This window comes from Hippoglossus stenolepis, chromosome 20 (assembly GCF_022539355.2).
Source record: "Hippoglossus stenolepis isolate QCI-W04-F060 chromosome 20, HSTE1.2, whole genome shotgun sequence".
Classification (NCBI taxonomy): Eukaryota; Metazoa; Chordata; class Actinopteri; order Pleuronectiformes; family Pleuronectidae; genus Hippoglossus; species Hippoglossus stenolepis.
Genome location: NC_061502.1, coordinates 4,752,198 through 4,780,125, shown reverse-complemented (window position 1 = coordinate 4,780,125; position 27,928 = coordinate 4,752,198). Strand labels below are relative to the sequence as shown.

The 27,928-nt window shown below is 40.0% G+C and overlaps 1 protein-coding gene across 3 annotated transcripts in view; it reads left to right on the top strand.

Annotated features, from left to right (window-relative positions):
- The window catches only part of fam49a (family with sequence similarity 49 member A), a 34,710-nt gene that overhangs the window by 1,187 nt on the left and 5,595 nt on the right, over positions 1–27,928 (top strand). The window contains exons 2-7 of one of the 3 annotated variants that reach the window (XM_035143801.2): positions 16,520–16,575; positions 23,445–23,524; positions 23,847–23,926; positions 26,128–26,249; positions 27,477–27,582; positions 27,726–27,862. In XM_035143801.2, the coding sequence (XP_034999692.1) occupies positions 23,854–23,926; positions 26,128–26,249; positions 27,477–27,582; positions 27,726–27,862 (438 nt within the window). In that variant the 5' untranslated portion in view covers positions 16,520–16,575; positions 23,445–23,524; positions 23,847–23,853. The remainder of the gene's footprint in view (positions 1–16,519; positions 16,576–23,444; positions 23,525–23,846; positions 23,927–26,127; positions 26,250–27,476; positions 27,583–27,725; positions 27,863–27,928) is intronic. The other 2 variants (XM_035143800.2, XM_035143802.2) reach the window with 2 other exon arrangements.

Below are 27,928 nucleotides of genomic sequence, written 5' to 3'. Positions count from 1 at the left end.
CGATTTTAGGCACTTTCTTTGTACTTTGTTTAATCTCAGTTTGAGTCAAACGCTGTGAAACTGACACCAAACTGCAGTGAATAAATACACCTATCCTGCACTTTACCATTTTTTTATTCTTCAGTTTTGACAGATATCATGATATCGTTATATGATTGTCTTGCAATATATCACAGAATCGCTGCATGGTTTTATTTTCGTTTTCGTGGGCCATGTATCCGGAGTTACCCTGCAACTCCCACCCCTACAAATAAGAACTTCTCAAGGATCATATCCAAAGAAGTTATGCAAAGGAGCCAAGTAGTCAATGCAAAGGGTGTTAGGACTCAAAATGAGTTATATATTGGATGCCACCAGCTGAGATACCAACTTTTTGTTAGTTCTGAGAGGAATGTGCTGTTTTGCGGCTCTCGTTGGACTGAAATGGCGCTCTTTTGTTCGAGAAGACATACAGCAACAGCTGCACCCCCTAACAACAGCTTGTGTGTGCACATGTGTGAGTGTGTCTATGTGTTTTGATTCAGTTGGTATGCCAGGCTGTAATTGCAGCACTTCTGGAATGCTGGTTGAATTCTGTGACTTACAACATACTGTGGACAATAACTATTCTGGATGAACCAGATCTCTCTCGGAATAAGTCGAAATGCTTTGCATGTTCTTTGCGTGGTCTAGTCTAGGTGTGCGCCTCAGTATTCACTTTTAGGTGGTGGGGGCGAGTTATGGCATGCAGGGCTTTATATAGCCCCAAAGGGAAGGTGCCAAGTCAATGCTATGTACAGCAAGATATTAAAAGAATCCCATATGTGGCACTTGTTTCAAAACCATGTGCAAATCAAATCTGTTTGACTCTACGGAGGTGTTGGACTGTTGCTTTCAAATGTCTGGACAGCATAACATTCCCCACACTGTCTCCACAGTAGAGAGACTCCTCTTAATCACGGCCTCGCTCCCATTATATGTTGACTATGTCTTTAGTCCCCTTCCAGACTTGGTTTGGCAATAGTTAAAATATCCAGCTGATAATTTTATTCATTGTTATGACTCTGCAGCTCATGTAAACTGACTAATCAGCTCTTGTTGGGTTCAGACGCCGTGCTGATGCTTTGTGCTACAGCAAATGGGAGAACACTAAAAAGAGCAGAATACAAGCCAGGCTTTACAAATGTGTCTTGGCAGAGTATGAATGCAGTGTGTTTTTATGGCTGTTCTCACCGATCAGTGTTTGTGTTAAACAGAAAAACAGGATATGGCATCTCACACCCTCTCGAACAGCGGCGTTTTTTTTCATATTGTGGTTTTTAACGTGCTGCTGCATTACAGGTTGCCTGAGGCGAGCACATGGGGAAATCCTTTGTGTTGCAACGCAATGTTTCTTTTGCACTTAAGTAGCTCTGCTAGGATGCTAGAGCAAGAGCTCTGCCACAGAAAAGAATGCACAAATGCTAACCATAGTAAGCATGTGGAAGATGTTCAGCATTATTATTCATATCACGATTAGGCAGGTGTAACTTTTATCCATTGACAACCTCCCCAATAACCCACACCGGTCCAAAATATGTACAATCAAACCTAAACCAAAATCACACAGGAACGTGTGCAATACTTCCCCTTTGGGTTGAGTGTGTGTAGTTGTGATCAGATTCCAGTATCCACCTTTCAACAAGGTTTACAAACTGGTATTGGTGCAACCTTCTGATGTGTGAAATATAATGACTATAGCCATTACGGTCATATTTCAAAGGGGTTTCCAGTTACTGAAATATGCTGCATTAAAGTCTCAGTAGACCGGATAGAGGTAATGTGATATTTTCAGTTTAGCTGTTCTCAAACGCCAAATGAAACTGCTTTCAGCAGCATTTTCTTTTTTTTAATGCGAGTCCTGTTATCAATCACAATATGCTTTTTAACACTAAATGGGAAATCCCAGAGGATTCCCTACCAACGCTTCTCAATGCACCAGTGCCAAGTCTTAATATCTCATTGAGATTTTAGCTGAACAAGCAGCGTGAACCCTTCTGGCATCATTTCACTCCTGATGCCAGCTCAGATTAACCTGCAGTACTGCACCCCTGTCTCTTGTACATTTGATCTCATATGAGTTGAAGTGTGTCAGGATGTGAATTGTGCTTAGTCATCTTGATTTTCCTTATTAGATCATGTGTGTTAGGGCTGAGCAATTAACCGAAAATAATCCTTCATTAATTGTAATTGAGGTAAAAGTTTGAAATAATCGTTATATCGATTTGAAGTCATATCGCCTAGCTCTGGTGTGTGTGTGTGTGTGTGTGTGTGTGTGTGTTGTGTCCATCCAGGAGAAGCTGAACACTCATTACACTTGCTTAAGTGATTACTTGATTCAAACAGAACAAAGTGGCGTCCCTCAGTTCCACTGCTCCTGGCTCTTAGTGCTCGGCTCTCCTCCTGTTATCCACGTCTAATCATCCAGTGGACCATCAGCCACCGCTGACTCAGCCAATGCTGCCATCTGGGCTGGAACAGAAAACACAACAGACTTCTCACTGGCTCTAGAGCCTCAGATGCTCGGCTAACAGATTGAGTGTGTGTGCATGTGTGTGTGCTTGTGTGTGCACACGTGTGACGGTGGATAAAGTTGAGATCTTCAGAGAGCATTAAAGTGACAGTCATGTCAAACTGGGATAGTGATAACTATGGAAACACTATGCAGATGAAGTCTTAAGAGAATATCATATATTCTTTTTATTTTTTAAATTTTTTGTATTGCACCAACAATGAAGTCTGCACAGGTTAAAATTGGGTGTATGTAATGTACTAATTAGAATGGATACTCATCTTGTGGCAATTGTGCTTTAGCCAGGATTTTCCTGACAGCACTATTGATACTGTGGATTATTGTGGTTATATCAACTAAACTCAAATTTGCATGTCCAGTTGTAAACTCTAAAATAATGTTTATGTAAAATCACAAGCTCTCCAGCTTGTTTTCCTTTACCAGCATTTCCATAAACATTTAACACTGACGTGCCAGACACAGCGGCTGGTCGAACATTTGAGAGTCCCACTATGTTGTAGGTTAAAACTCAACTGAATTTAGCTATTTAAAACAAACTGATTGTTTAAAAGTAATTTAAGTAACAATTAAAAACTGCTTTCCTGTAGGTCAGCTAAATGCTTGACTGCCTAACTGTTTCATCCCTGCAAATGTTTCTTCTTCCCATTCCCTTGGAGATAAAAGCCTGATGGGAAGAGAATTTTGGTGTGACTGTAGCTTAAAATGGAGTTCTCACCAGTGACAAGCAAAACCGCCTGTATTGTTGTACCAAGGCGGTATAGTGGCGTCATGATGAGTTATCGTGCCTTTTTCACACATGACATTTTGACACATTGTATTTAGCTGCTTCAGTTTCCGGGTCCTTTTATTGTGCATGTAGGCTCACTCACACTGTCATTACTTAAGCTACTTCAGACATGAGCTGTGGGTAATCCAGAGAATTGGCTACGGAGTTTTTCCAGAGTTTGCCTTACACACATGCACAACACAGCATGAGGTACTCTGACACATTACACTAGGAGGCCAGGAGGAGAAAGTCCGCCGAGGCTGCGGAGCGTCTCACTTGGACATTTGCGTTCACACGTCGGTTTCCTCTGGAGAAAGTACGGAGGAACTGCGGAGTTCAGTTCATGTCTGACAGCAGCTTTACTGGGACATTTGAATAGAACAGAGAAATTGTTTATTAACACCTGTGCCTTTCTTACTATTACATAAAATGTCTGCTGTGAAAAAGACCCATGAATCAAGTTTATCATTTTTGCTGTAATTGGGTGCCCATTTACACAAGGAGCCTTTTCTCTCTCACAATTTGGCAAAGTAGGATTAGTAAATCTCAGCCTTAGGAACAGCTTATCTCCTAAAAGCTTCAAACACTTAAGCCTCCAGCATTCAATATTCACCAGGAATAATATTTTCCAGCCAAAATTCCCCTCATATTTTTATTCATTTTTCGCCCCGCTTGAACCCCTCCTGTTTTTATTTGTCTCAGGAAAGGAGTAATTTGTGTGTAGCCGGCCGTGTCTGTGTCGCAGTAAAACACTGTGAATGGGACTGTCTGCTCTGAGTTCCTGTTTTACCTCAATACTGCCTGTCTTTCTGTCTGCACGTCTGTCTGCATGTCTACCAGAGAGTAAGTGTGCGGCACTGTGCTTCCTTATGACCCTGCACACTTCCCGCTCACGTTTCACTTTTTATGCTCACATCCTGTCAGCGGGACAACAGCTCTCTGTGAGTCAGTGCAGTTTCACTTTGTCACTTGCTAGTGTTGTTCTTTTATGGTTATTTTCCCTTTTTTTTTTTTTTTTTACTGTCAATGACTTTTTCTTTGGTTTGTCGTTGTTGGCTTATGTAAAAACACAGGTTCTCCTCAGGAAAAATGTAAGGTTTATTTCATAATAATGACTCTGGGGGTTTCAAATCCTCCATCGTATTCAGTATTTCTTTATTTAACTCTCATATTTCTTTACTGAACTCTCATCCTGTTTTGATTATTGTGGTGACAAATTTTTGACATCCCTCTTTTCTTCCTTTTTGCTCAAGTCTGACTTTGGCCTTATTTAACCTTGTGAGGGGCAATGCTGCCTCATGTTAGAAAAGTAAGTGTTGTCTTTGAAACCTGAGTGGTGGTACACTGGGGTCATTTACAATGCACGCCATCTGTCTTATGGATTTTCTGCAAATTACTTTCAACAACGGGCATCTTTGCTTTTGCAGTTTATTTATGCCCAAATGCCCAAAGCATCATACTTTCTAGGCCAGTGGAAAATTGGAGAGGCTTGGAAAATGTGTAACAGTACTGAGCTGGATTGAAAGCTAAGAAACTACAAATAAAATTAAAAAAGGCTCCTTAGATTTAGTTATCTTCCTTTCGCGACTGATCATATTTATTCTGTAAACATAATTTTCCTGTTCAGTTTGGCAAAGTTGACAATTCACAAATGGCAAACATCACCCTTCTGCTGTGAGTCACAAGTTAGGTGAAATAACCTGCTGCCAGATCAGTGAGTGTGAAATCATATTGAGTTGGAAACTAAAAAGGGATTAAACGAAATCCATCACCATGTGCACCACTAGCTGAGTTTACTGTCACATTTAATCTTTACAGAGAATAGTGAGCTGGTTTTGCTGAGCTCTGCCACTCCACCTGTTTTTTCTGCATGTCCACAGCTGGCAAAGGGATCTTGGCCTCTGTCTGACTGGCTTTGTGCAACTCAGCAGCACACTCACTGATCTCAGCAGGTGCAGGAATCTACAGATTTACAGCTGTTTATTGTTCCTGACAGGCTAACCGTCAGCGCGAGCAGAGTTATTGGGATCTTTATTAGGACCTTTGGTAACGAGGGAGTATCAGCACAAAAAAATAACAGTGCAGGCACCAAAACAACAGCAGGTCTGTGAGAACAGCTCACTGACTGTGTCCAAACTGATTTAATGTGTGAGTACTACAGATTAATGTCTTAAACTCTTACTGAATGTTCAGATTATGATGATTAATGATGATTATTATGCTTGATAATTTAATTATGTACTTACCTAGAGGTCCACCGGTTGCTGCAATAAACCCATAGTATACCAGTATGCATGATTAAATAATTTTGCAGCCTATGTTTAAATTCATTGACTTTATTGTAATTCATCCTCATACAAAGTACACGGCTGAACGAAATGTAATTTCTCATAGGCCAAAGGGCCAAACTAATGCTACACAACATAAAACTTATGACACAGGAAACAGAATAAGACTACAAAGGTGGGTGTAGCATATGGCTACTGATGATAAAGGTGCTATGCACACACCCATATGTAAACGCAGTGAAAAGTAGCAATTAATGGCATAATATATACTAAACATATTAAAAACAGCAGATAGAACAATGCAGTGTGTAAAATTATAAATGGGGAGTGGATTCCCTAACTTGTGTGTGGGGCCAGGTTTTCACTTATCAGCCATAGATTTAAGATGTATAACAGCATGCAGACACAAAATAAAGGTAACAACGTGAAAAACTTACATAAAGAGGGAAAAGCAAAACACTTGGCCTAGTTATGTAGCATGACTAACTGAGTGCACTTGATCTTGGCCTCGGTTGACAGACTTGTCTGGTGACAGAGACCAAAGGCCTGCATGGTCTGTAAATGTCAAGCATCGTCTGCTCAGCCATTGTGATTGATAAGCGCTGATCCTTTATAGTCGAGCCAGCGTTCATGGAAAGCCATAAATAGGTTTGTTTTCACAAGGAAACCCCTGTGCCCCACTGACTCCCTGTGTTTTTACAGCCTGTTTTTTACACAAATTAGTGCGAGACCATCTCTCTCACTCTATCCCTATTTCAGCTGTGAACAGCTACCTCAGTTAAGCTACATCCACAGTACTTCATTGTAGTTTTAAAGCTCATTACTGCTGCTAAGTTCACGTCTGCCGTCCACACTACTCGCACTACACACTACTCAAGTTTTTGAACACCTAAAACAGAGAACTTTGGAAACGCCTTTGGCCCTGATTAGGTCTGAAAACTCGGGAGCTCCATTTATTATCTGGACTGGCAGAAACGGAGACTGGAAACTATGGCACAGCCACCTGCATACACTTCCCGATTGGGTCTTATCAGTCCCGACTCATCTAGCAGTGGTGAATGCAAAACATTGTTGAAACTTTCTTTAACAGTTCCACTTTGTTGTCAGTCCAAGGGAATAAATCCTTTCCCATTACATTTTACCATTGTTTTTTCTCGTTCATAGTATTTTCTGTAAGCAACCAACTGCAGATTGTCCATTGATTATGTGAAGCTAAGGTAACCAGCTGCGGAAAGGAGCCTCAAATATAACTGACCATCTTAGTCTCATCAAGAAAGCAAAGAGTATTTCCCAAAATTCCCAACTGTTCATTGTAAATTAATAAAATAGTCTAATTGTAAGCCTGATACAGTATACAGTACAACAAACTAAATGCGAGACCAATGAAGACATCAAGGCACAGATTCGGCAACCGTATGCCATTGCTAAAAATATATTAATTTGTTGCATGGCTCTTTTGTATGAATACATTTTTCAAATTTCAGTGTTTGTTGATGTTGGCATTTTTAAGAACATCCATAACAGTAGCACATCTGTCTGCTTGATTATACTGTTAAGAATAATCTTGCTGCCACGGTCATGGTAGTTCATTGAGCGTAGCTTGCCACACCTACACCCAGCAGAGAAGGAGCCTGTAGTGGTGGAGATGGCTTGATGCCCTCACATACACACTTGCTAACACTAGAGCCACACAAGTCGGTCACACACAGACATGGTTCCCTTTGTATCTGCAGTGCTGCTGACATGCAGGGCCTGGCAGAACAGAAGTGGCATTGAGTAAAGACGTAGGAGGAATTTTTACGCCTGGAGTCCCACTCTATGCAGCGATGGCCAGACAGCCACTCTGCCTCCTCCTCCTCTCCAAATACCAAACGCCCTCCTTTACTTTCCTACTAGCTTTTTGCTTGGATTTCTTTTCCTCCCTCTATTGTTCTCTTCATTGCTCTTATGTGCCTTGGCAGTCTCTCCATCCCACTTTCTCTTTCTCAGTGTCGACGGACATCTCTGAGTTGTTTACCACGTTCTCGGGCACCCCCCACCCCATCCAGCAGCCTCCCCCTCAGCTCCCTTAGCAGAAAAATATGACCACTGTGAGTGTTTTGTCTCTGTGGCCATTATCAGCATCTCTGCCTCTTCTCTGCACCAGATGTGGAGGAGGGATAGTGGTGAGTTTGTAAGGAGCAAGTGTAAAATTAGGCAGCAACCCGGCTGACTGAACCAGAGGCCACACAGAGCCAGCAGCTGAACAGAGATGAGCACTGCTGCAGAGGAGGAGACTTGACACTGTGCTTTAGTGTCACTGACGTGTGTGTGTGTGCGTGCGTGTGCTTATCAGGAGTGCTTGAAACTTAACGGTGCTTGATGTACGGGTCCTAACTGCTAAAGAGTTCTTCATTGTGCGTAGAGAGCTGAGAGCGGTTACTGAACCAAAACATTTGAATCCTCTGCTGGTGAATGTAGTTGACTGGCATCAAAGGATGAGAGGCATCAGTGATACAGCAGAGGGAAGCAAGGCTGCCATTGTGGTGGTGCTGGGTATGTTTCCACCGAGCCCACCCTCTGCCCTGCCTTCAAGCAGCCCCGCGTTTGTCCATATTAGGGCAAAACTCAGCCAACGTCCCCCCGAGCAGAGCTCAACCCCCCCAACACGCCCTGCTGTCACATTTGCTCCAGCGTAGGGAGCCTGAGGGCAACGCAGCTCCCCTAACCCAATTTGAAGGCCTGTTTTCCTTGCCAGTCAAAACAGCAGAAGGATTTAAAAAATGGATACAGGAAGCCGAGGCCAATCATGTTGATTTTGTTTTAAGTGGCAGACTGGTGTGATTTTAATGTCGTTTGTTTTTTTGAGGGCTTACACTTAATGGGCTTATCTTGAGCAGAGGCTCCCACTTGGTGACCACTTTTCTTTAAAGTCCCTAATAGTGATATATGTGCATACATAGTTTGAGTGGTCTGGAGATGATAGAGCCTTTAATCCTGCGTTGTTAGTGCCAAGCTTTTATTATTCTGCTTTTGTTAGTGTTACATTTTTGACAGTTGTTCTACGCACGTCTACTTAATATGGTCCCAATACTTAATAAAGTAGACCAATTCAACGGTAAACTTAGAAGGCTGGTGTATTGATGGCTTCTCCTTTGCACTTGCTTTTGGTGAAGGAAAAAGACGTTCAGTGCTAACTTCATTATGGAATTTTAGAATGTTAATATTTGTCGATGAGAGCAGAAAAGCAGAAGCACTCCATAGAAGAAGTATGTTGTTATTGTACTGTGAGTGTAGTTCAGTTTGGATCACACTGCTGGTAAGAGACACCAGTTGATTTATGCTCACCAGTGATTTTCCTAGAGATTCCGCAACAGAAGTTATTTTGGGTGTTTGGTGTTGAATTTGGTTTCCCTTGGTTTATACAAAGTTCCTCTGAGAGGAAATGGATTGACTTAACATAACTACTGGAATAGTACAGTGTTTTAAAGAGGTTGAAAAGTTCAACTTGTTTCATTATAGTTTACCATCCAATAACACATTCTATTATAAACAGTTTCTGCATATTCACATGCAGAATCTGTAGGCGATGGACATGATTTTGGGGGCTGGAAGCCTTCTGGTTTCAGTTTGTAATTTGACCAATCACATTTGAGAAGGCTTTTGTTGGCCACAGGTAAACAGTCCGTGTAGAGAGTAAAAAAAGGTGGAACACATTGACTGAAATACATCATATATAAGATTTTGAATTTATATGCATTCATATGGGCGGCTGTGGCTAATGGGTAGAGTGGTTGTCCCCAACCAGAAGGTCGGCGGTTCGATCCTCAGTCTTCCCCATCTGCATGCCGAAGTGTCCTTGGGCAAGATACTGAACCCCTCAATTGCCCCTCATAGATGTTGAATGCACTAATTGTAAGTCTGCCAAATGCCATGTAAAATATGCAGATAGCTGTTAATAGAGATTAGCCAGAATGATGTCTGGACCAAAAACATCCACAAAAAGCCTCTCTGTTTATGTTTTGTGTGGAGAATGTTTGACTATTGTGATAAAAGAAACTAGTGGGACTGTAAACGGTGCATGGCCAACAGAAGACAGTCATACCCCTGACAACCGCTGTCAACACCGGAAGCCCATACATTTTGGCTGTTGCCCGCAGAGGCTAATTTGTTGCAAATAGCCGATGGGCTCCGAGATGGAGCACAGAGTACATCAACACGCAGATTGACCGGTTTGGATGTTCACACAACGGAAAGAGAAAACACTGGAAATTTCCAGGCCTCATTTAGAATTTTAGTTACTATTAGAGCTGGATACAATGTGAAGACAGACACATAATACAGTTGTGGAGTCACAGTTTAATGTCTGTTTGGTACCGTGGAGAAAGTTTATTTTGAAAATAGCCAACAATAAATGGAAGTTAATGAGCCATGATCCTTTATACAAAAATAAAGACAGAAGGTGCTCAAATATAAACCAACTGAAATAGAACTAAACACACTGTCAGTAAATTGAAAGTGTGGTTGTGCACCTGCAGCTGGAAATACTCCTGTGGGCTTCATTATTGCTCTGACCTGGATCTTAAGTACTGAATATGCAGCACCCTGGTAATGTTCTGTGGGAGGAGCAGCCACTTTTGTATCAACGTTCTGCCATTCCATGTAGCATCTGATTAGATTGTATCTGGCAATTAATCTGTAATTATTTGGTTTAATAAGTCATACCACAAAGAACGCCCTGGACTAAGGAGGAAGAAAATTCAGATTTAACATGTTTGCTTAATTGACAGGCATCTCAGCTTGTGGAAGTGAATGGCGGTGATTGCTAGGTCAAACTGTATCTCCACCAAAGCTTTAACCTAGTTTGCTTGATGAATGAATTGCAGCGAGCATTTAATTCAAAGCCATGCTTATGTGCTGATAATAATGTGCTACAGGGTATTTTATGTGCTTTATTCAATAATCATCGTGATTTTCTCACTACTGAGCTACATTGTTATTAAAAGTTTTCCATATCTTAGCTCTTGGCTTGTAAATTTACTCCCCGACACAGCCAACATGTAGAAGCTTTTGGCTGGTGTTCATTTTCGTCTGTGTCTGATTTACTGTGTTTGAATAGTACCACATGCCTTTTGAAAATGTATTTATTTTTCATTGGCAGATCCTCAACATGACACACAGTAGGCTTTGACTCTGTCACGGAATGTGCTACTCGGCATCAGATCTTGTTTCATCATGTACCATATTCAATATTTTATAATCTCGGTGGTTTTGAAATAATTTTACTCAGAAAGAGGAAAGTATATTCCTTTTCCTTATTTCATTTGACCTTTTGAAAAGACTTTTTTTGTCAATTGTTTGCTGAAGATGCTGAAAAAAGTGTGTGAGGAACTAAACTGGAACCAGATTCCAGAAACTGCGATCAGGTTTAGCCTGCTTGGACTTTTCTCTAAGCAGGGAAAATGATTTCCTGTTACATCTGTGATTGCTTTTGTGTGCTTCTACGTCACAAGTATATAACAGCAATTATATAATGTTGCTTACCCCGGGTCATGAACTGGAATATTAAAGGAAAGAGAAACTAGACCAGATATTCTGGAAATATTTTGTGAAGAGGAACTATGTTGTCTACAATGAAGTCAAACTTGGATTAAAAAAAACATTACACACATGAAGCTGTGCAGCTTCACCTGTGTGAAAAAAGGAAGTAATACAGTTCCCACACATTTAACAATCAGTTGAGTCGGTTTGGGTTTTTGGTCTACGGTGAATTTCTTTTTCAACTGTGAATCTGTTGATGAATTAAAGGTATTACTCACAGAAGTGTGAACCCCAGAGTGCTCCACCTATGATGATGTTATAGAATTAATATAAAGTGAATGTTGGGGCACATGTTGTCATACGACGCTGTCAAGTCAATGAATCTTAATGCTTGGCGATGTCCCTGTTCTCCCTTCACCCCACCTAACATCCCTAAACCCAGAGCTCACTGGGCTGTTATGATTCAATCATCCATTCATCAGCTGTTGCCATGCAGAATAGAAAAAAAGACACTATGTAGTGCACACGCACACACACACACACACACACACACACACACACACACACACACACACACTTACTCATGGGAGATTTGCAGTCTTCCAGCCCATTGAACTTCCATTAAGGGTTAACCCTGGTTTGAACCCTGGCCTGAACCAAAACACACACATCCTCTGCCATAGTAGACACGTGCACTCACATACACACGAACACTGAGTTCATCTCCTTGTTGAGAGACCTGAGCTGGAGTTGGTCTCATCTGGGACTTGTGCTTACTTTTTACACAGATTTGCACACCAACTCCCTTTGCGTGACCTGAAGCCATGTTGGAAATGTGCATTTTCCTGTGGTGGAGATGATGCTCATTCATGTAAATAATTGATTTACAGGTTCAGTCGTGAACATCAACAGCTGTCACGCTAACCATGGTTTGTACTGAGGCCTTCTATTAGTTTTATGGAGGACAAAATGGAGCAGCTGGTTTGACTGAATAAGTTTGGTCATGTTACACAAATCAAACATATTTTCATCTTGTAAGTTCAAACTGATGTTGAACCTGCACATCCAAAGTCTCTGTGCTCATCACTGCAAGTGAAAATACACAGGATATTACTGAATTTGTTCTTCTCCATTAACTTACTGTAGTGGAAATATATATATTTTTTTCTGGTCACGAGTTGTTGTAATTTTGTTGGTAGTCAAGCACATGCTATTAGGTGTTTTCACTCAGTAGTGACCTTATTACCGATGCACTCTCATGCCGGTAGTTTCCTCTTTTCACGTTTATGACTCATCCATTTGCAAATCACAGCTACTCAGGTAAGTAATTTCAGTTTAAATGGCAATCAAAAGATGCCTGGCAGACAGGGTTTGTATGAATATATTTTCAAGTTAATGTCAGCAGCTTACACGAACAGAACAACACTCAAGATAAATTATGTTTACATACTGTAGTTTTATGCTTTTGGTAAGAAAAGCACACTTCAGTCTGATTTGCATTTGATTGTAATATGTGCTCACTGATTTCTTGAGTACTCTTTCTTGAGTGGTTTGAGGCTAATGTTGGCCGAGTAAACACACTGTGAAAACACAGCTGATATGAGAGGAAGATAAGAGGAACTCGTGAATGTTCACTCTTATGCTTCATTAAACCCAGTGAATTGTGGGATATTGAGGCTTTTGTCATCTTGTGTAAACTGTGGCTACAGACCATCAGAGGAGGAAGTTCACTCAGCCCTGTCAAAGTCCAGTTGTGTGCGTTTTTCCATGTCCCACACATTAACACACCTCGAAGAGATCTGTACCTTCCTGCTTGTCACTAACAGAAGTTCTGTTCACATGAGGATCAGATTTGAAAATGGTGCCTCTTCAGTTTCACTCTGCTTCAGTCAGTTTTGTTATACTTTCATGATTCATCCCCTCAGCAGCCTTGAAGTTTTAAGACAATGATGCTGTCTTTCTTTAGGTTTTTACATCTATTTTAGATGCACAACTTTTTTCATGGATATATTTTAATCTGTGAGTTCTCTCAGGATTTTTTCTGGTGCTTTCTTCTCATCATTGTCACCCGCCTGCAGTCTGTCACTCAACATCTACCCAGTGGGTTTTGGCAACCTCCTCGCCAGGCGTTCAACCAGAAGTGACAGCAGCTTTCATCACATACCTTCCCTTTTTCTAAACCGTAAACCATTCTAGAACGAATTGTTTTTATGTGCGTGTGTGTGTTTGTCCCCTCTGGGTTCCACTCTGTCAAATTCATTCACTTCCCCTATTTTAATGGATGTCTCCGCTGTCACCATGGAAACAGAGCTTTTAGACGAGGCCTCAAACGCGAGGTGTGCAGCTGTGAGTGAACGTGACAGTTACTGTTTTCATGATGGTGATGTTTTTGTGGTGGTGGGTGTTTGAGTGCTTTTGAAGGGCAATGCCCCAGTTTAAGTCAGGGAATCACCTGACACACTGACACTTGGAACTCACCTCAGTGTCAAAACATCAGACAGAATCACTATTCTGCTCTTTGCCCTCATCCAGACAGTTACAACTTGTCTGGAGAAGGATTGGAAGCTACACCAACAACTGCATTTGCACAGGACAGGCCCTGCTCGCTGTGTGGAACTAGTTGAGAAGTCAGATTTTAGTTTTTCATTTCAGTATCACTTTGGTGACATAAGATAATCAGGACAAAAAGAAAATGTGGAGCTCAATGCGAAAAAGAAACTAAACTAAAGCAGTGGTGTTCCTGCATGGCTTTCTAAAATATGTCTTCCTTTAATGTCACATATAGGACCTATATCATGGTTACTGTATTATCTAGCCTCACTAACTAAAACTGCTTGTTGAAGATCTGGGAAGAATGCCATGTTCAAGGAACCATCTGGCCAAATAGTGGAGGTGAAGATTATAATATAACAGAAATTAAACATTTCCCTCTCGGTATCTCAGCAACTATAAAACATTGGATAAACACTGGACTTTTCACTGTCTCTCACTTTTCTCACTAATTTTAGGCTCAGTTACAACATCAACTAAATGTCCTAAACAAACGTAGAGTTTGATTCCAACATTACATTAACAAGTGAGATGGAAAAATGACTGGCTGAGAAAATATAGGAATAATATAGAAAATCTAAATGTATTATTTAAAAAATAAACCCAACCAATGTTCATATGCATCACTGTCCTCAACTAAACCTCAGGATAAAAGTACCCTCACTGTTTAATAACTCACAATGGGACATAATGGACCTGTATTATTATTCTTCATGTTCCTGTGGGGACCCTGGAAAATTCCATTCCTGCTCTCTGTCCATGTTTCCTGAAAAACATGTTTATTTTTTAGGAGTCGGCGTGCGTCTCCCTCCTCTCTGTCTGGCTCCACCACCTGCCAGGGTGACTGACAGATTTACTGAGTGACTACTAAACTGACCGACTCATCTGTCAACTGCCTGGTTAAATGTGAGGCTTGTTTATTGAATAGGTGGCTCACCAGGCTAACGTAGTGGCTAAGTGGGAGGCTGGGTTGATTTTCTATCGGCGTAGCTAATAGCTGTTTTTTAATCTGGAGCCATGACTGCTGATTTTGTAAATGGAATTCCTGGCTAATTGGACTAATCATATTCAGTGCTACTGTGTAAATTAGCACACTCCCTGTTGCCATCTGTCGGTCTGGCTGGAAATACTGAGAAAATCCAGCTCCTATTGACAGAAAAGGGAAACAGAGAAGTGAAAGGAAGGGAGGAAGAAAGAAAAGGGAAGGAGAGAGAGTGGATGTAGAAGTAGACGCAGAGAGAGAGAGAAGTTGCATGTGTAATGAGTGAAGTGGGTGTGATGGTGAAGTGTCTGTTCTCATCAGTGCTCAGTCTGTGCTGTCCACATGGTGTTTTGGCAAATGGGTGTTCCAGAAGGGACAAATGAAGTAAGTGTGTGTGTGTGTGTGTGTGTGTGTGTGTCTCTCTCTTGCGTGACGTTGAGGTGAAATCTGCTCATGTGTCTGGCAACAGGGAGCTGCCACACACTACTATCCCCTTATAAGGAGAATGACTAGTGTCCCTCTGGAGCCTCCATCCATCCATCCATCCATCCATTTACAGCATCCCACCTCTTTTTTTTTTTCCTTCTACGCTCTGTTGCTGTGCAGGTTCCACAGAGGAGAGGGGGGGGGTCATCAGAGATGGATGAGAACTATATATTGTTACGGATGGGAAGTAAGACAAACTGTATGAGTGTGTTTTAGCCTTAAATCTCTGGCATGATAGTTTGGATAGGTGACATGAACTAAGAGTGCTAATGGTTGGATCTTAAGCAAAAGATTACAGAATTATTGTGTGTGAGTACAGTTATCACTCTTCAGTTCTCTTTTGTCATGTTTATAAGGATGGGTTTATTCTGTAAATGTGTGTATATTCTTGTATATTTGATATATGAACTACTGAGAAGATATAACGGTATCTGCAATATAGAATATTTTGTTATGGTTATTTAGGCTGTGTAGAAACGGTGTCACCCTCACATACTGAGTACATTGAAAATATGTTTTTTAATTTTTTAAACAAACGTCCCACTCTTTTTACAAAAATATAAGAAGTGATCTTAAGATATTGTCGATTATGTAAATTATAATCAGCCAATGTATCGTATAATTTAGTCTCTTAACATTGGAATTTAACATGGTCACATTATATCCAGTGTCTCAGGATTAGACCCAAAGATAATTCCCTGATCAAAATCTGCAAATGCCTAAAATTGTTGAAAAGTTGCTGCAGAGTTTGGATCCAGCACCAATCAATTCACTTACACTGAGTAAACTGACAGTTTGCAGTTGAAGAGTTTGACTTCAAATTAAGGAAATGTTTTGTACAAAATGAAAACAAGGTTATTACAATATCTAGATGTGTTTTTTTTGTTTTTGATATATAATATGAGTAAAGAGCTTCACATAATCCTGTTGGTCTTTTCTTCTTGCACTGGGCAATAAATGTCACACCGAATGTGTGCCACCCCAGTTTTTGACCGACTATGACAGTGCCCTCTATTTATTTATTTTATTTGATCTCCCTGCAGGAAGTTACTGCACAGCACACCCCAATGACCGACCATTAGCAGCTACAGCTTGTCACAAGACATTTAATACTCCAGTGAACATGCAGCAGACAGAAGCTTAATCAGCTTTATTTTGGATATAACAGACAACGGTGTAGATTTCACTGTTGAATTATTCAGTGGTGTGTTTTGAGACGGGAGGAGGGGTTGTAGTTGTTTGCTTGTATGTTGGGAGAAAAGGTGGTTAATGTGGAAAGTCTGACAATGACGCGTGTGATGTGCAGGACCCACAGTTTTTAAAACATGCAAATAGTGATTTTAACACATTCTTTCTTTCTTTTTTTTTATCCTCAGAGAAAAAGAGAAAGCGGATGATATAGAGAGAAAGTAGAGGTCCGCCACCAGAGAAGGTACAGAATACGCACACTCACACACACACACACACACACACTCACACACTCCTTGGAAAAGAAAAAAAAATCAAGCTAGTGTAGTCATGTTTGTATAAGACCACTCTCTAAGCTGCCACTGAGTCACATCAGCCCAGCAACAATGCTGTGGTTTATGTGACTACAGCAAAGATTAGCCTGCACTTGTTGCATTAATCCCAAAACTTTCTCTCTCTTGGAGGCTGCTGTAGTGTTTGTTCTCAGGACTGTGGAATATTGAACATTTCAGTTCGTATTTCTCTGATTAAGGAAGGAGGAATGGTTCCCTTTTTTATTTTGTATTTTATTTTATTACTTTTTATGTCAGGTACCTATAAGATATCCACACCACACTGCTACATTGCCCTTATTGAAAGTGGAAAGAGCATTGATCTGAGTTGTATAAATGTGACAGTTTATTTAAGCAATGTTCAGTAAATGTCCAGTAACTGCTGCTCAAAGGTGTTTGCTACAAACAACACAGAACCACACAAAATGTTAACAAGTTTAAACCATAGACTGGATGTAAAGATGGATGCGGTGTCCTCATTTCCTCCTACTGTCCAGAAATTAAGCCAAAATATCCCGAATATGAAAGCTGCCATCTTGTACCGATGATGGCATTTGGAGCCTGCACAGTAACGATCTGAGGATGATTTCTGTAGATGCATACGATTCACTAATCGCGTGTCAGCCTCCGTTTTACTCCATTTTAATACTATGACGTATAAAGAGCGCACAACTCCACCAAGGCTAACACCATAGCTCGCTGTGTTTTAAGAAAGTGACCTGGATCTGGCTTTTTATTTGGATCCACTCCAAAATGTATTAAGGTCTGCCTCATGTCATGTCCCACCCTTACATCAGTGTGATAAGAACTGCAGACAGAAATCATCTTTGAGAAAAATCAATATAGTGTGACCTATACTGCAGCAAGTCACCAGGGGACATTGGAAAGGCTGTCGTCCATCTTCATGTACAGTCAATGAATTAAAAATGAAGCTTTTCTTGAGGACAAACATGACAAATGAAAGATTTTAAATGGGGGAAAAAATGAAATGTTGTTTCCGTGAGCATAACAAAGAAATCATTGTCTTTGGTTAAAGGTGCCCTGTGGAGTTTCCCTGCGTACAAACAAAAGCTCTGTTTACATTCAGTGTTTCTCAACAAAACACAATGAGGTCTTACAAACATGTTGACTTCATTTATTTCCTCAACAAGCGTTTGCAGAGGTCATTCTTATTCATTTAAATCACTTGCATTTTCTTAAAAATGTGCTTCTGTTTTAAAAGTAGGGGCATTGAAAAGTGCACCATAGATCATGTAAAAATACTTGATCTCCCTGATTGAAAGAAATGTAGATTTATTTCTCTTCAGGGTTGGAGGTGAACAGATAGCAGAAACACAGATGCTAGATATTATCATACTTTTGACATCTGATCCTTGTACTTCTCCTCTGTTTAAAAGACAAATATTAAACCTTGCCATAAAACAAAATGCCAAATTACATTCAGGCTTCCACAAATCATTTGGTTAGTCTCTTTGCCTGGAGCATGATTTCTCCCACAGCAGAGGTTGTTTCAGACGCCCAGACAGCAGCAGGGAAAAGCAATTTAAACGTGGCACTCACTTTGGTGCTTTAAATGCATAGAGTTTTTCTTTAATTATAAAGCACAGATAGCGTTGAGACTGCTGCACGGTTTCACCGGCACATTTTTTGAAGCAAGGAGGTATGTTTAAATTGAGGTTAGGCGAGGACAGTGGGGTTGTTGGGGGATTTACTCTCACTGAGAACAACTTGTGTAATGGAAAGGCAGGTCATTAATCAAGACCAGCAGTTGACTGACAGGCTAATATACAGTAGTTCCCCAGTCACACAAATCTCTGACCTTTTAAAGCCATTTGGACAACTGGAGGGAGTTGAAACTTTGTTTTAATCATTGATTAAAAAATAGTTTATTTTTGAATAGACATCTTAATCTAACTTTTTTTTTTTCTTTACTGATTTTTTAAACAAGAACTTCTTGTAAATGACTCATAGGGAAATACCTTTTGTCTCCAATACTTACTTCTTTAAAGGTTTTAGTTGCACCCACAGCACATTCATCACAGAAATATTCCCTCACTGTATATGCTATTTCAATTCACTTTAAGCCATGTCAGCTGGTAGTGAATACTATGGGAAAGAGGAAAGTCAAAGTTTCCACTTTCAGTGCAGCAATATTGATACGTGGTTGTGAAAGAGGAACCGAGCGGACAAGAAAATTCCCTGCGTGATTTTTCCTTCCCTGTCTGGAATTGAGATTCAAAGAAACGTCTCTTGTACCAGAGAAGTTTATGATTCTGTGAAACTAGGGGATGTGAAAGTTTGATTTCCAGTGGTTTAGAACAGAAAATGTAGAGCAGTTTACCATTTGCATGACCATGTATTCAGCTTGTATTTGTCCTGTCATAGTCTTGTAGATATTCTTTTACAAGACTTAAGTCTGCAACTGTGGTTTAATGCACATTACTGCTAAACCATTCAGTTCCACAGAATTACGTTGCATAACTACTAAATGAAGCTAAGTTTCTCTGCACGCTCTCTCGTGATCTCTCACTCCTTTTTTGTGTCTTGCCAGGATTTGAAAGTTGTTAATAGCTTTTAAATAAACTCTCATCCAATCTTTTGACCTGTGTTCATCTCGGGTCACGACAAAGGTTTAGAGGCACAGTAAGGTGATGTGCTTAAAGCCATTAAGCTTTGTGTTACAAAGGGTGTCACTATCAGATTTGTGAGAAGGATTAGAAATGTGGCAAAAAACCTCATTCAAGACTCAGCCTCTAACTGTGAACAAGTTTTTCTGTGACTATTTAATGCATTTGGCAACTTTTCTGAGAGGATGAGACGGGGTTAAACTTCATCTGACTAAAAGAGCTTTTTTAACTTGCCTGTCAGATATGTGTCAATAAGGTTTTTACACAGATATTGTCTTAATCCCTCTCTCTATTACAAAAGCTGTAAACCTCATTTATTGCTTACTCTTTAATAGATGTGGAGACAGATGTAACCGATGTGTTAAATCTGTGTCGCTCTAAATCATTGTTTTCTTTGTGAACAGAAGCAGAAATATAGTTGTAACTTGCCAACCCTAAACCGAACCTTACCCATAGGGGTGGGCGATAAAACAATAGCTATAATTACGGTCGTCCTGTCGGAGTCTGCTTTCTCACCACTCTCCCTTTGACCTGCGCTCACTTTACACTTTAACAATAAACACCATCACTGATCACTAGTTATTAGAACACGTACAGGAGTTTACTTGTTTGTTTGATTCGCTCGAGAGTTTATGAGAAATGTTTAAACCTGCTACACAACATGAGACATAATGTGACGCGCACAGACAGTACATCAGGGTAAAGTAATCCGACACCATCGATTAATAACTATTTTAGAATATAGGACTAGATGGTTAATATTCCATGTGATTATCAGTTTGTGTGTGAAGAGGGACAGAGACAAGCGGGACACACACACACACACACACACAACACACAACACACACACACACACACACACACACACTCTTCCAGACAGAAGTTCTGATTACAGATTATGATGCAATGCAGTGTTTTAACTTCTTTGTTGCAGAAGAAGCGACGCCTCGTTTATCCAGGAACATAAATATGAATTCAGCAGGTTTTTATAAAGATCAGTTCTAAGTGTGATTGATTAGAAAACATCAGAGGAGCCGGATCACTTGTTGACCTGTGTAGTGATGCGCCTCAGTGCAGTGAAGCTGATTTAAGATAAGATAAAAACTTTTTGATACACACACCAGGGAAATTCAGTTGTTACAGCAGCAGGCAGGTCAGAATAAATAAATAGAAAAAGGCAATAGAATTTTTTTATTATTAAATTAAAAACATGCTGAGTATGTACATTATATACACCTTTAAGTAAAGTGCAGTGCCACAGTACGAGCAATTTTTTTTGTATGAATAAGTGGGTTCAAATTATATCGCACTATATATGAAAATCGCCTGATATGAAAAAAATTATCGTAATAAGATGTTTTGCCATATCGCGCAGCCCTACCCATACCCTAAAACATCCATGATTTATGTTATTGGGACTTGCGTCATGTCCCCGTAAGGAAGACCAATCCCCACAACATGAGTAAAATGTGGAGAGAGCGCGCGCGCGCACACACACACACAGAGGGTCATGATTCAGTTTTATAATTCTCGAGATTTTCAATTTTCAATGAAAATAAGCAAGAACAAATTTTTCATTACTGTTTAGTATTATCATTTATATTGAATTATTTTTGTTGTTGTTCTTTGTCCGTGGCAAATAAAAACCAGAACCATCGTTGGATGTTACTGAGAAGCTCTCTGGTCTCTGACAGACCTGACTGTCAGTTGTCATGGAAAACTGTGCCTGCAGGTAGCATATCTGTAGTTTGGCTGGAGATTAAAGTGAGGAACTTTTTGTGGCTGCAGGTTAGGATTCTTCTTAGATAAAACAACTGCTGCAGCACATGTACTAACATGCCACCATTACACTGCAACTTGAATCCTTGTCAAGGAAATGAAAAAATAAACCAGCACTGCCCCCTTGTGGTTTACTTTTCTATTTAATCAAAACTCACTCGTTGCTGCATGAAATTGATAATGAAAGACATGCTAAGGTTTAGAGACTCTCCAGACTCAAAGCTGTTCGTGCAGGATCAGTATGCAGACTATTTCATCTAGTTTGTGATGTACATATAAATAGATGATGAGTGCAAGATGAGGAATGAATACCGTAAGAGAAAATAGTTGCCAGCTTGCTGGAAGCTGTGCAGAGAAATGCAGTGTGAGTATCATGTGAGCACAGTGACTCTTTTGTTGTCACTTCACACCACGTTGGAAGTGTGTGTGTGTGTGTGTGTGTGTGTGTGTGTGTGTGTGTGTGTGTGTGTGTGTGTGTGTGTGTGTGTGTGTGTGTGTGTGTGTGTGTGTGTGTGTGTGTGTGTGTGTGTGTGTGTGTGTGTGTGTGTGTGTGTGTGTGTGTGTGTGTGTGATCTTATAGTTCCTCTGTACAGTATGAGTCTTCAACTACAGTCACTTGCAAATACTAAATAGACAGATTCAAATAACAAGTTTTGTTCTCCACCTGTCATGAATGTAACGTCTGGTTAAATCTTTAAAATGTTTGAAGGTCACACTAGTTCCACTTGCGTAACCCTGACATACTGTGACGTTCTTTCTTTTTACCGCAATCCCGGCTTCATATATATTGTAAGTCTGAGGCCTGCTGTGATTACAGAGTTTGTGACCACCCTCCAAGGCTGGTGAAGTAAACTTTTCACTAGAAAATTGCTACCTGCCTTCTGCCTTTTGCCGCCAATAAAAAGTTTTTATAGTGTAACTGCTATTTACGACTCCCTCCCCATGTTTGGTCACATTCAGAGAGAATCCAAAAGAGCAGAGAAGCTGGTTCAGAACCTCAGGAGTTGGGTTCAGTGGCAGCGGGAGGATATTTTGCTTTTTCAGCCTCTTTACTGGCAAGGAAACATACGAATAGCTGCACAGTGTGACTTCCACTAGTACACAGTGCAATTTAAATAAAAGAATTATTACTTGTCTTAATAACTAAGTTCCTGCTGTGTGTGTGCACACAACTCTGATTAATACACACACAAACCATTAATGATCAGAAATAGCGTTCATTTTTATGTGCATGAATTTAAGTGAGATTTTCATTTAAAGATAATGCAATTGACTGAAGAGAACTGACCTCACAGGATTAGTCAATTAACAGAAAAATAATCAACAAAAATGTGTCTTTGCACACCAAGTCTGTATTTTTAATTTTTTTTTTAATTGGTCATCCAATTATAATCATCATGCATAGGAATATTGGACACTGAGTCCGATGCATTTTGTTTTCCTGTTTGTAACAAAAATTAGAAGTAGGAGATAAATTGGGGTTGAGCAGTAAGGATGATTTTGTGGTCCCTTCAAAAAAGAAAACCTCAGGTCCATCCAATCCTAAGGAAAATTTCCTTTTTATCAAGCTGCAATTATCCAGATTGCTTCCTGGTCTATTTCAGGATGTTAATAGTCCAGGTTGATTTGCTACTAGCACTGAGACCACATATTGGAGAGAAGAAAACAAACTTATGATCCAATTGATCCCGAACAGGCATCAACTTGAAAGCCTCTGACAGATGCAAACTTTTAATGAGAAACGCAAGTTTCTGAGTCTGAGAAATTGTATTTATTTTTAAATATGCCACAATTTCGGGCAGAAAATAGGGAAAAGTTGTGAGACCTTTAATCTCAAAGTAATATTATAAAACACATTGAATCCTTTTTGGTTTCAGCCTTTTCACTATGAATGCATGCTGGGGTTTGTTTACTTATAGCAAACTGAACATATTTGGGTTTTTAAGCTGTAGGTCAGACCAAATAATATCTAGAAACTTTTTCTGGAAAGTAAAAGCACCTGAGTTTCCTGTCCATGCTCCATTGAAGCAGGGTCATAATTTGTGTGTGTGTGTGTGTGTGTGTGTGTGTGTGTGTGTGTGTGTGTGTGTGTGTGAAATAGAAAAATACACTAAACTCATTAACATTTCGAGTTTACAATACTTAAGTATACAAACCTGAGCTGAAAAGGAATCTATTCACTTTGAAAAATCATCATTCCAAACCAAAAGAAACAACCTCTGTCGGGTACGAATCATGTTTGTGATGAAGACATTTTTCATTTGAACTCTTTTTGTCATGTACAAAGTTACCTTCACATAAATGTATTTTGTGTAAATGTACTTATTTATGTTGTTTTTTGTCTCCTGTTTTAACCATTGTATTTCGACCATCAGGTTTGCTGGGATGGGTAACCTGCTTAAAGTCCTAACAAGGGAAATAGAGAACTATCCACACTTTTTCCTGGACTTTGAAAGTAAGTCTGGCCAAGGAGTGGAACAAAGTGAGAAAAGATGGATGAAGAGAGAGATATGGGGAGGGGGGGGTTGTGTCCAGCTCAGCATTTTCCTCCCTGTTAGCAGGTCTCTGCTCCCGACGACGAACCCGTGACGGACTCTGCTTATGCTCCCATCTCTTCTCCTTTGCCTTCTCCCCCTTTTCTTTTTCTTCCACTCAGTAATGACAGCTCGCTATTTCAGCTCTCATCTCCCATCTCTGTTCACGTAACTTTTTTTGATGACTTCTTAACATCACACTCTTTTCTTCTTTTCTCTTCCTTCCTTTTTTCTCTCTTGCAGAAACCAAATGGGGAATCTGTTAAAAGTGCTCACTTGCACAGAGCTTGAACAGGGGCCAAACTTTTTCCTTGACTTTGAAAGTGAGAACAGCTAATGCTTGTCTTTGTGCTAGGCCAACCCCTCCCTTCTGCATCCCTAAATTAATTTTTCCTTTAAGCCCTCGTTGGCTGCTCTGACTGGTCAGGGGTCAGCCTATTCAGCAATTTAATCATGCACCTTTCTCCTTTAAATTTCTAATGCTGCCTCTGAAGGCTGTTATTTTAATTTATGATTGATTTCAGTGCGGTTTAAAAATCTATTCTCTGTATGCCAAGATGAAGAAGAATGGAGCTGACCCTTGACTTTTGCTGTCAGTTTATACTAACTTGTCTGCATGTATGACCCTTTAGGTTCACTAACAATAGGGCAAATTTGATGCATATGTATGTGGCATAATGTAATTACTAGCATATTAGAGATCAGGTCATGTTACAGAGTGTTTTATCTTTAGCCTTGTTTCGCTTCCTGCACAGGTATGTTATGTGTAGTTACCAATTGATGACATAATCAGTATAAGTTCAATATAAGTGAATGCTGAAAACATTTCTCCACATTTGATAACTGAAGATTAAAACAAAAACTGCTCTGCTACACACAAAATAGACAATATAGCTAATTTTTAAAACGCAGCAAAAAATCTGCTATGGTCTTTTTTTCTAAAACCTCCCACAGAAAAAATACAATTAAAATAACACAATACGCCTCCGCTATGGCACCTCAGACGCACTCACAATGTAGCAAACCGCAGGCTTTGTTTATTCAGCAAAGAGGAAATGATGGGTGTGGAAGGGTTTTGAAATGCAAAACAGACCCCATACGCTGAGTTTTAATGTCAGTGATGCTCTATATTTAGAGCTGTTGTTGCAGAGTTTTGACTCTCTGGGGTCATGACAGCCAGAGCCTGTATTCTGCCGGCAGACACCTTAGAATTATGTATTTTATTATGGAGGTCACGATAGCTCACACACAAAAAGTTTCCCAACGACTGTAGCAGGCCGAGCTGACAACACATTTTTGGATTGTTCAGGGAGAGAAGGGCCTGCAGACCCTTGCAAATAATTGATGTTTATGTTAAGACATATTTGCAGGCATGGCCTTATGGTAGATTTAAAAAAAATCCAATTTATTGAATCATTCATACGCAGTAAAAAAAACATTGCTTCACACTTTTAAAACCACTATTAATTTGTTGCATGGCTCTTAAACAAGGCTCTTCCGCCGCTCCATGTCTCTATAAGAGCTCACAGCATCATGCTTTGGAGTGAATCGCCTGCAATCACACTTTAAAATATTTAAGCAGTGACACAGTTGTACTGTACTGTGTACAACTGAAAGCACTAAAAGAACATGTTAAGTTTTTCAATATATACCGAATATCTTATTACTTGTTCTTTTATTGTCAGCCTCCAAATATCGCTGCCTTGAAATACCCTTTTTTTCTCGTATGTAAACAAGAAACACAGTTTCTTTTGAAACAAGATGCAGAAAATGCATCCAGCTCTAGTGTATTTACTTAGAGATGTACATCTGGTTCCTTTTAAAGTTTCCAGCGAGTTCTCTAATTGCTGTGTAAACGTTTTCCAGTGTCATCAGTGTCGTTTTCATATTTTTTAGCACATGCATAATATTTGAGTTTTTTACTTCAAATTAAAAGCATCACGGAGCTCAAGGCAGCAAATGTTGGGGGCTGACTGTGGATGGACACGTATGTGGATATACTAACTACACTGTGTGTGCCACAAGCGGAAAATGTTGACTCAAGTGAAACTGGTTTTAGATTTGACCCACATACACACGGTTCATTGTGCTGAATGTTTTTTGTTCTTTTCTCTTTCTTACTCATCTTCTAAATGATAGCTTATCAGAAGGAAATGAACCAAATTTAAGGGTTAACTTTTATTGACAAAAACATTCAGCACTCAAGCCTTTGTTTTCCCCAGTCAGTGTTTCATCATGATTAAACACTCAGTCATTATTACTGTAACTAAAGCCATTTCACGTCAATGAAAATTGATTCTGCAATAAAAAGTTAGATAATTAAATATAAATGGAAGTTAAAGTTTAATATTTGTACAGTTTCAAATCAGTCAGAATCGGATTCTTGATGTGAAAAGGCAACAATGAATAGCTTTGTGATGTGTTTGATTTGTCAGACTGCTATTAGCTTAGGTAATTGTTGTGATGGTGAATGTTTTTTGTCAGCATATATTTGTGTATTCACGTGTGTGTGTTTGTTTGTTAGATGCACAGCCGACAGAAGGAGAGCGAGACGTGTGGAACCAGGTGAACTCAGTCCTCCAGGACTCGGAGAACATCCTGGTGGGTCTGCAGTCGTATAAAGGAGCCGGCCAGGAGATCAGAGATGTAAGGAGCATGCAAACAAGAACACCACAGCGCTCCAACGCACAAACACTGTGAACATGACATGTCTTGTCATAAGCTCATTCGATAAACCAACTCTGTGCAGGGATGAAATCCTATCTTTTTATACTTTTTCTTCTCTTTTCACAAAGTAAGAAAGAACAGAACAGTATATACACTGCTCAAAAATTTTAGTCCAGCTGTTATTTAAGTTTACATAATTCAGTGCCTCGATGTTTCTAAAATTTAAGCAAAGAACAAAAAGAAAGAAAATAACTGCTAAAAACATGAATAAACTTAGCCATGGAGTACTCATTTCTTTCCTTATTTCCACAAGGAAAATGAAACATTGTTTAGAAAATTCATCCCAGCATTGTTGCAGAAGTTCCTACAAATGTGATGCACATTAGTTTGCTTTACTTTCGCCTTCTGTCCAATTCCTCCCAAACCAGCTGCATGAGGTATAAGGCCTTGTCTACACGACTGAGGATATTTTAAACGGCTATTTTCCCCCTAATTAAAAAATAAAAAACTATTTCCGTCTACACAAATACACAAAAAGGACTACAAACGCTCAAATAAGCATGCTGAACCAGTAGGTGGCGATATAGTTTACATCAACAATGTGTCAAATACCAGAGAAAAATGCTGTGGTCCAAGTAATATTAGGCGAGGGAGACTTCTGTGAATGCCAGTAATGTGGTGCAGTGATGCTAAATTTAGCAGCAAACTTGTAATTGGATCTAGCAGTGCTAATCGAAGGTAGAGAAACCAATATATAGTGGCCATTGCTGTTGTTTTTTCTGGCTCATGCTCATTACACAAAGCAACGGTGGGCATGCACAAATAAACTGTGATGTCGTCATTTCCCAAATGTTCCTTTACATGTTCAAAATGGAGTTTTTGAAAATCTGCACTTTGGAAGGCATTTGCTTAACAAGCCTTTTGCATGTGGATGAGAGGCCTAAACACAGAGGGGGAAACGTTTTTTTTGCAAAATATCCACTGGAGACTGATCGGCTCTGTTTTCGTTAGTTGTCTTTTCTCACCATTCTGATAATATACACTTCAACTTTCTTTGTGCAGAACAGTAGGACATGACAGTGTCCTAGACATGTGTCAGAGCTTAGTTTAGATGAATCCTTTCCACAGCATACAAAGTTTGTGTTGCACCTGATGTTGATCATGGATGTTTTCTAACGTGGTCCTCCTTCTTTTTTTTTTGTCAAGGCAATTCAAAACCCTAACGACTTCATGCTGCAGGAGCGAGCGTGGAACTCTGTCTGCCCGCTGGTCATCAAACTCAAGAGGTTCTACAGTTTCTCTATTAGATTAGGTATGTTCACAGCACATCTTACCTTTCTGCATTTTAACTGGTGGTATCATCATAGGGTTTATGTTTTGCCATTAATTAGTATAAACATATTTTTCACAATCTTTGCATGTTAATGTATTGAGTTAATGTGTGTCTGTCTACAGAGGAGGGCTTGCAGAGTCTTTTGGAGTCGCTGACGTGTTCGCCCTTCACGCCCACGCAGCACCTGGAGAGGGAGCAGGCCTTGGCCAAACAGTTTGCGGAGATCCTCCATTTCACTCTGCGCTTCGATGAGCTCAAGGTCCGCTAAAAAGACACACCCACACACACCCACACACTTTCAGACCAAGAATCAACATCTCCCTGA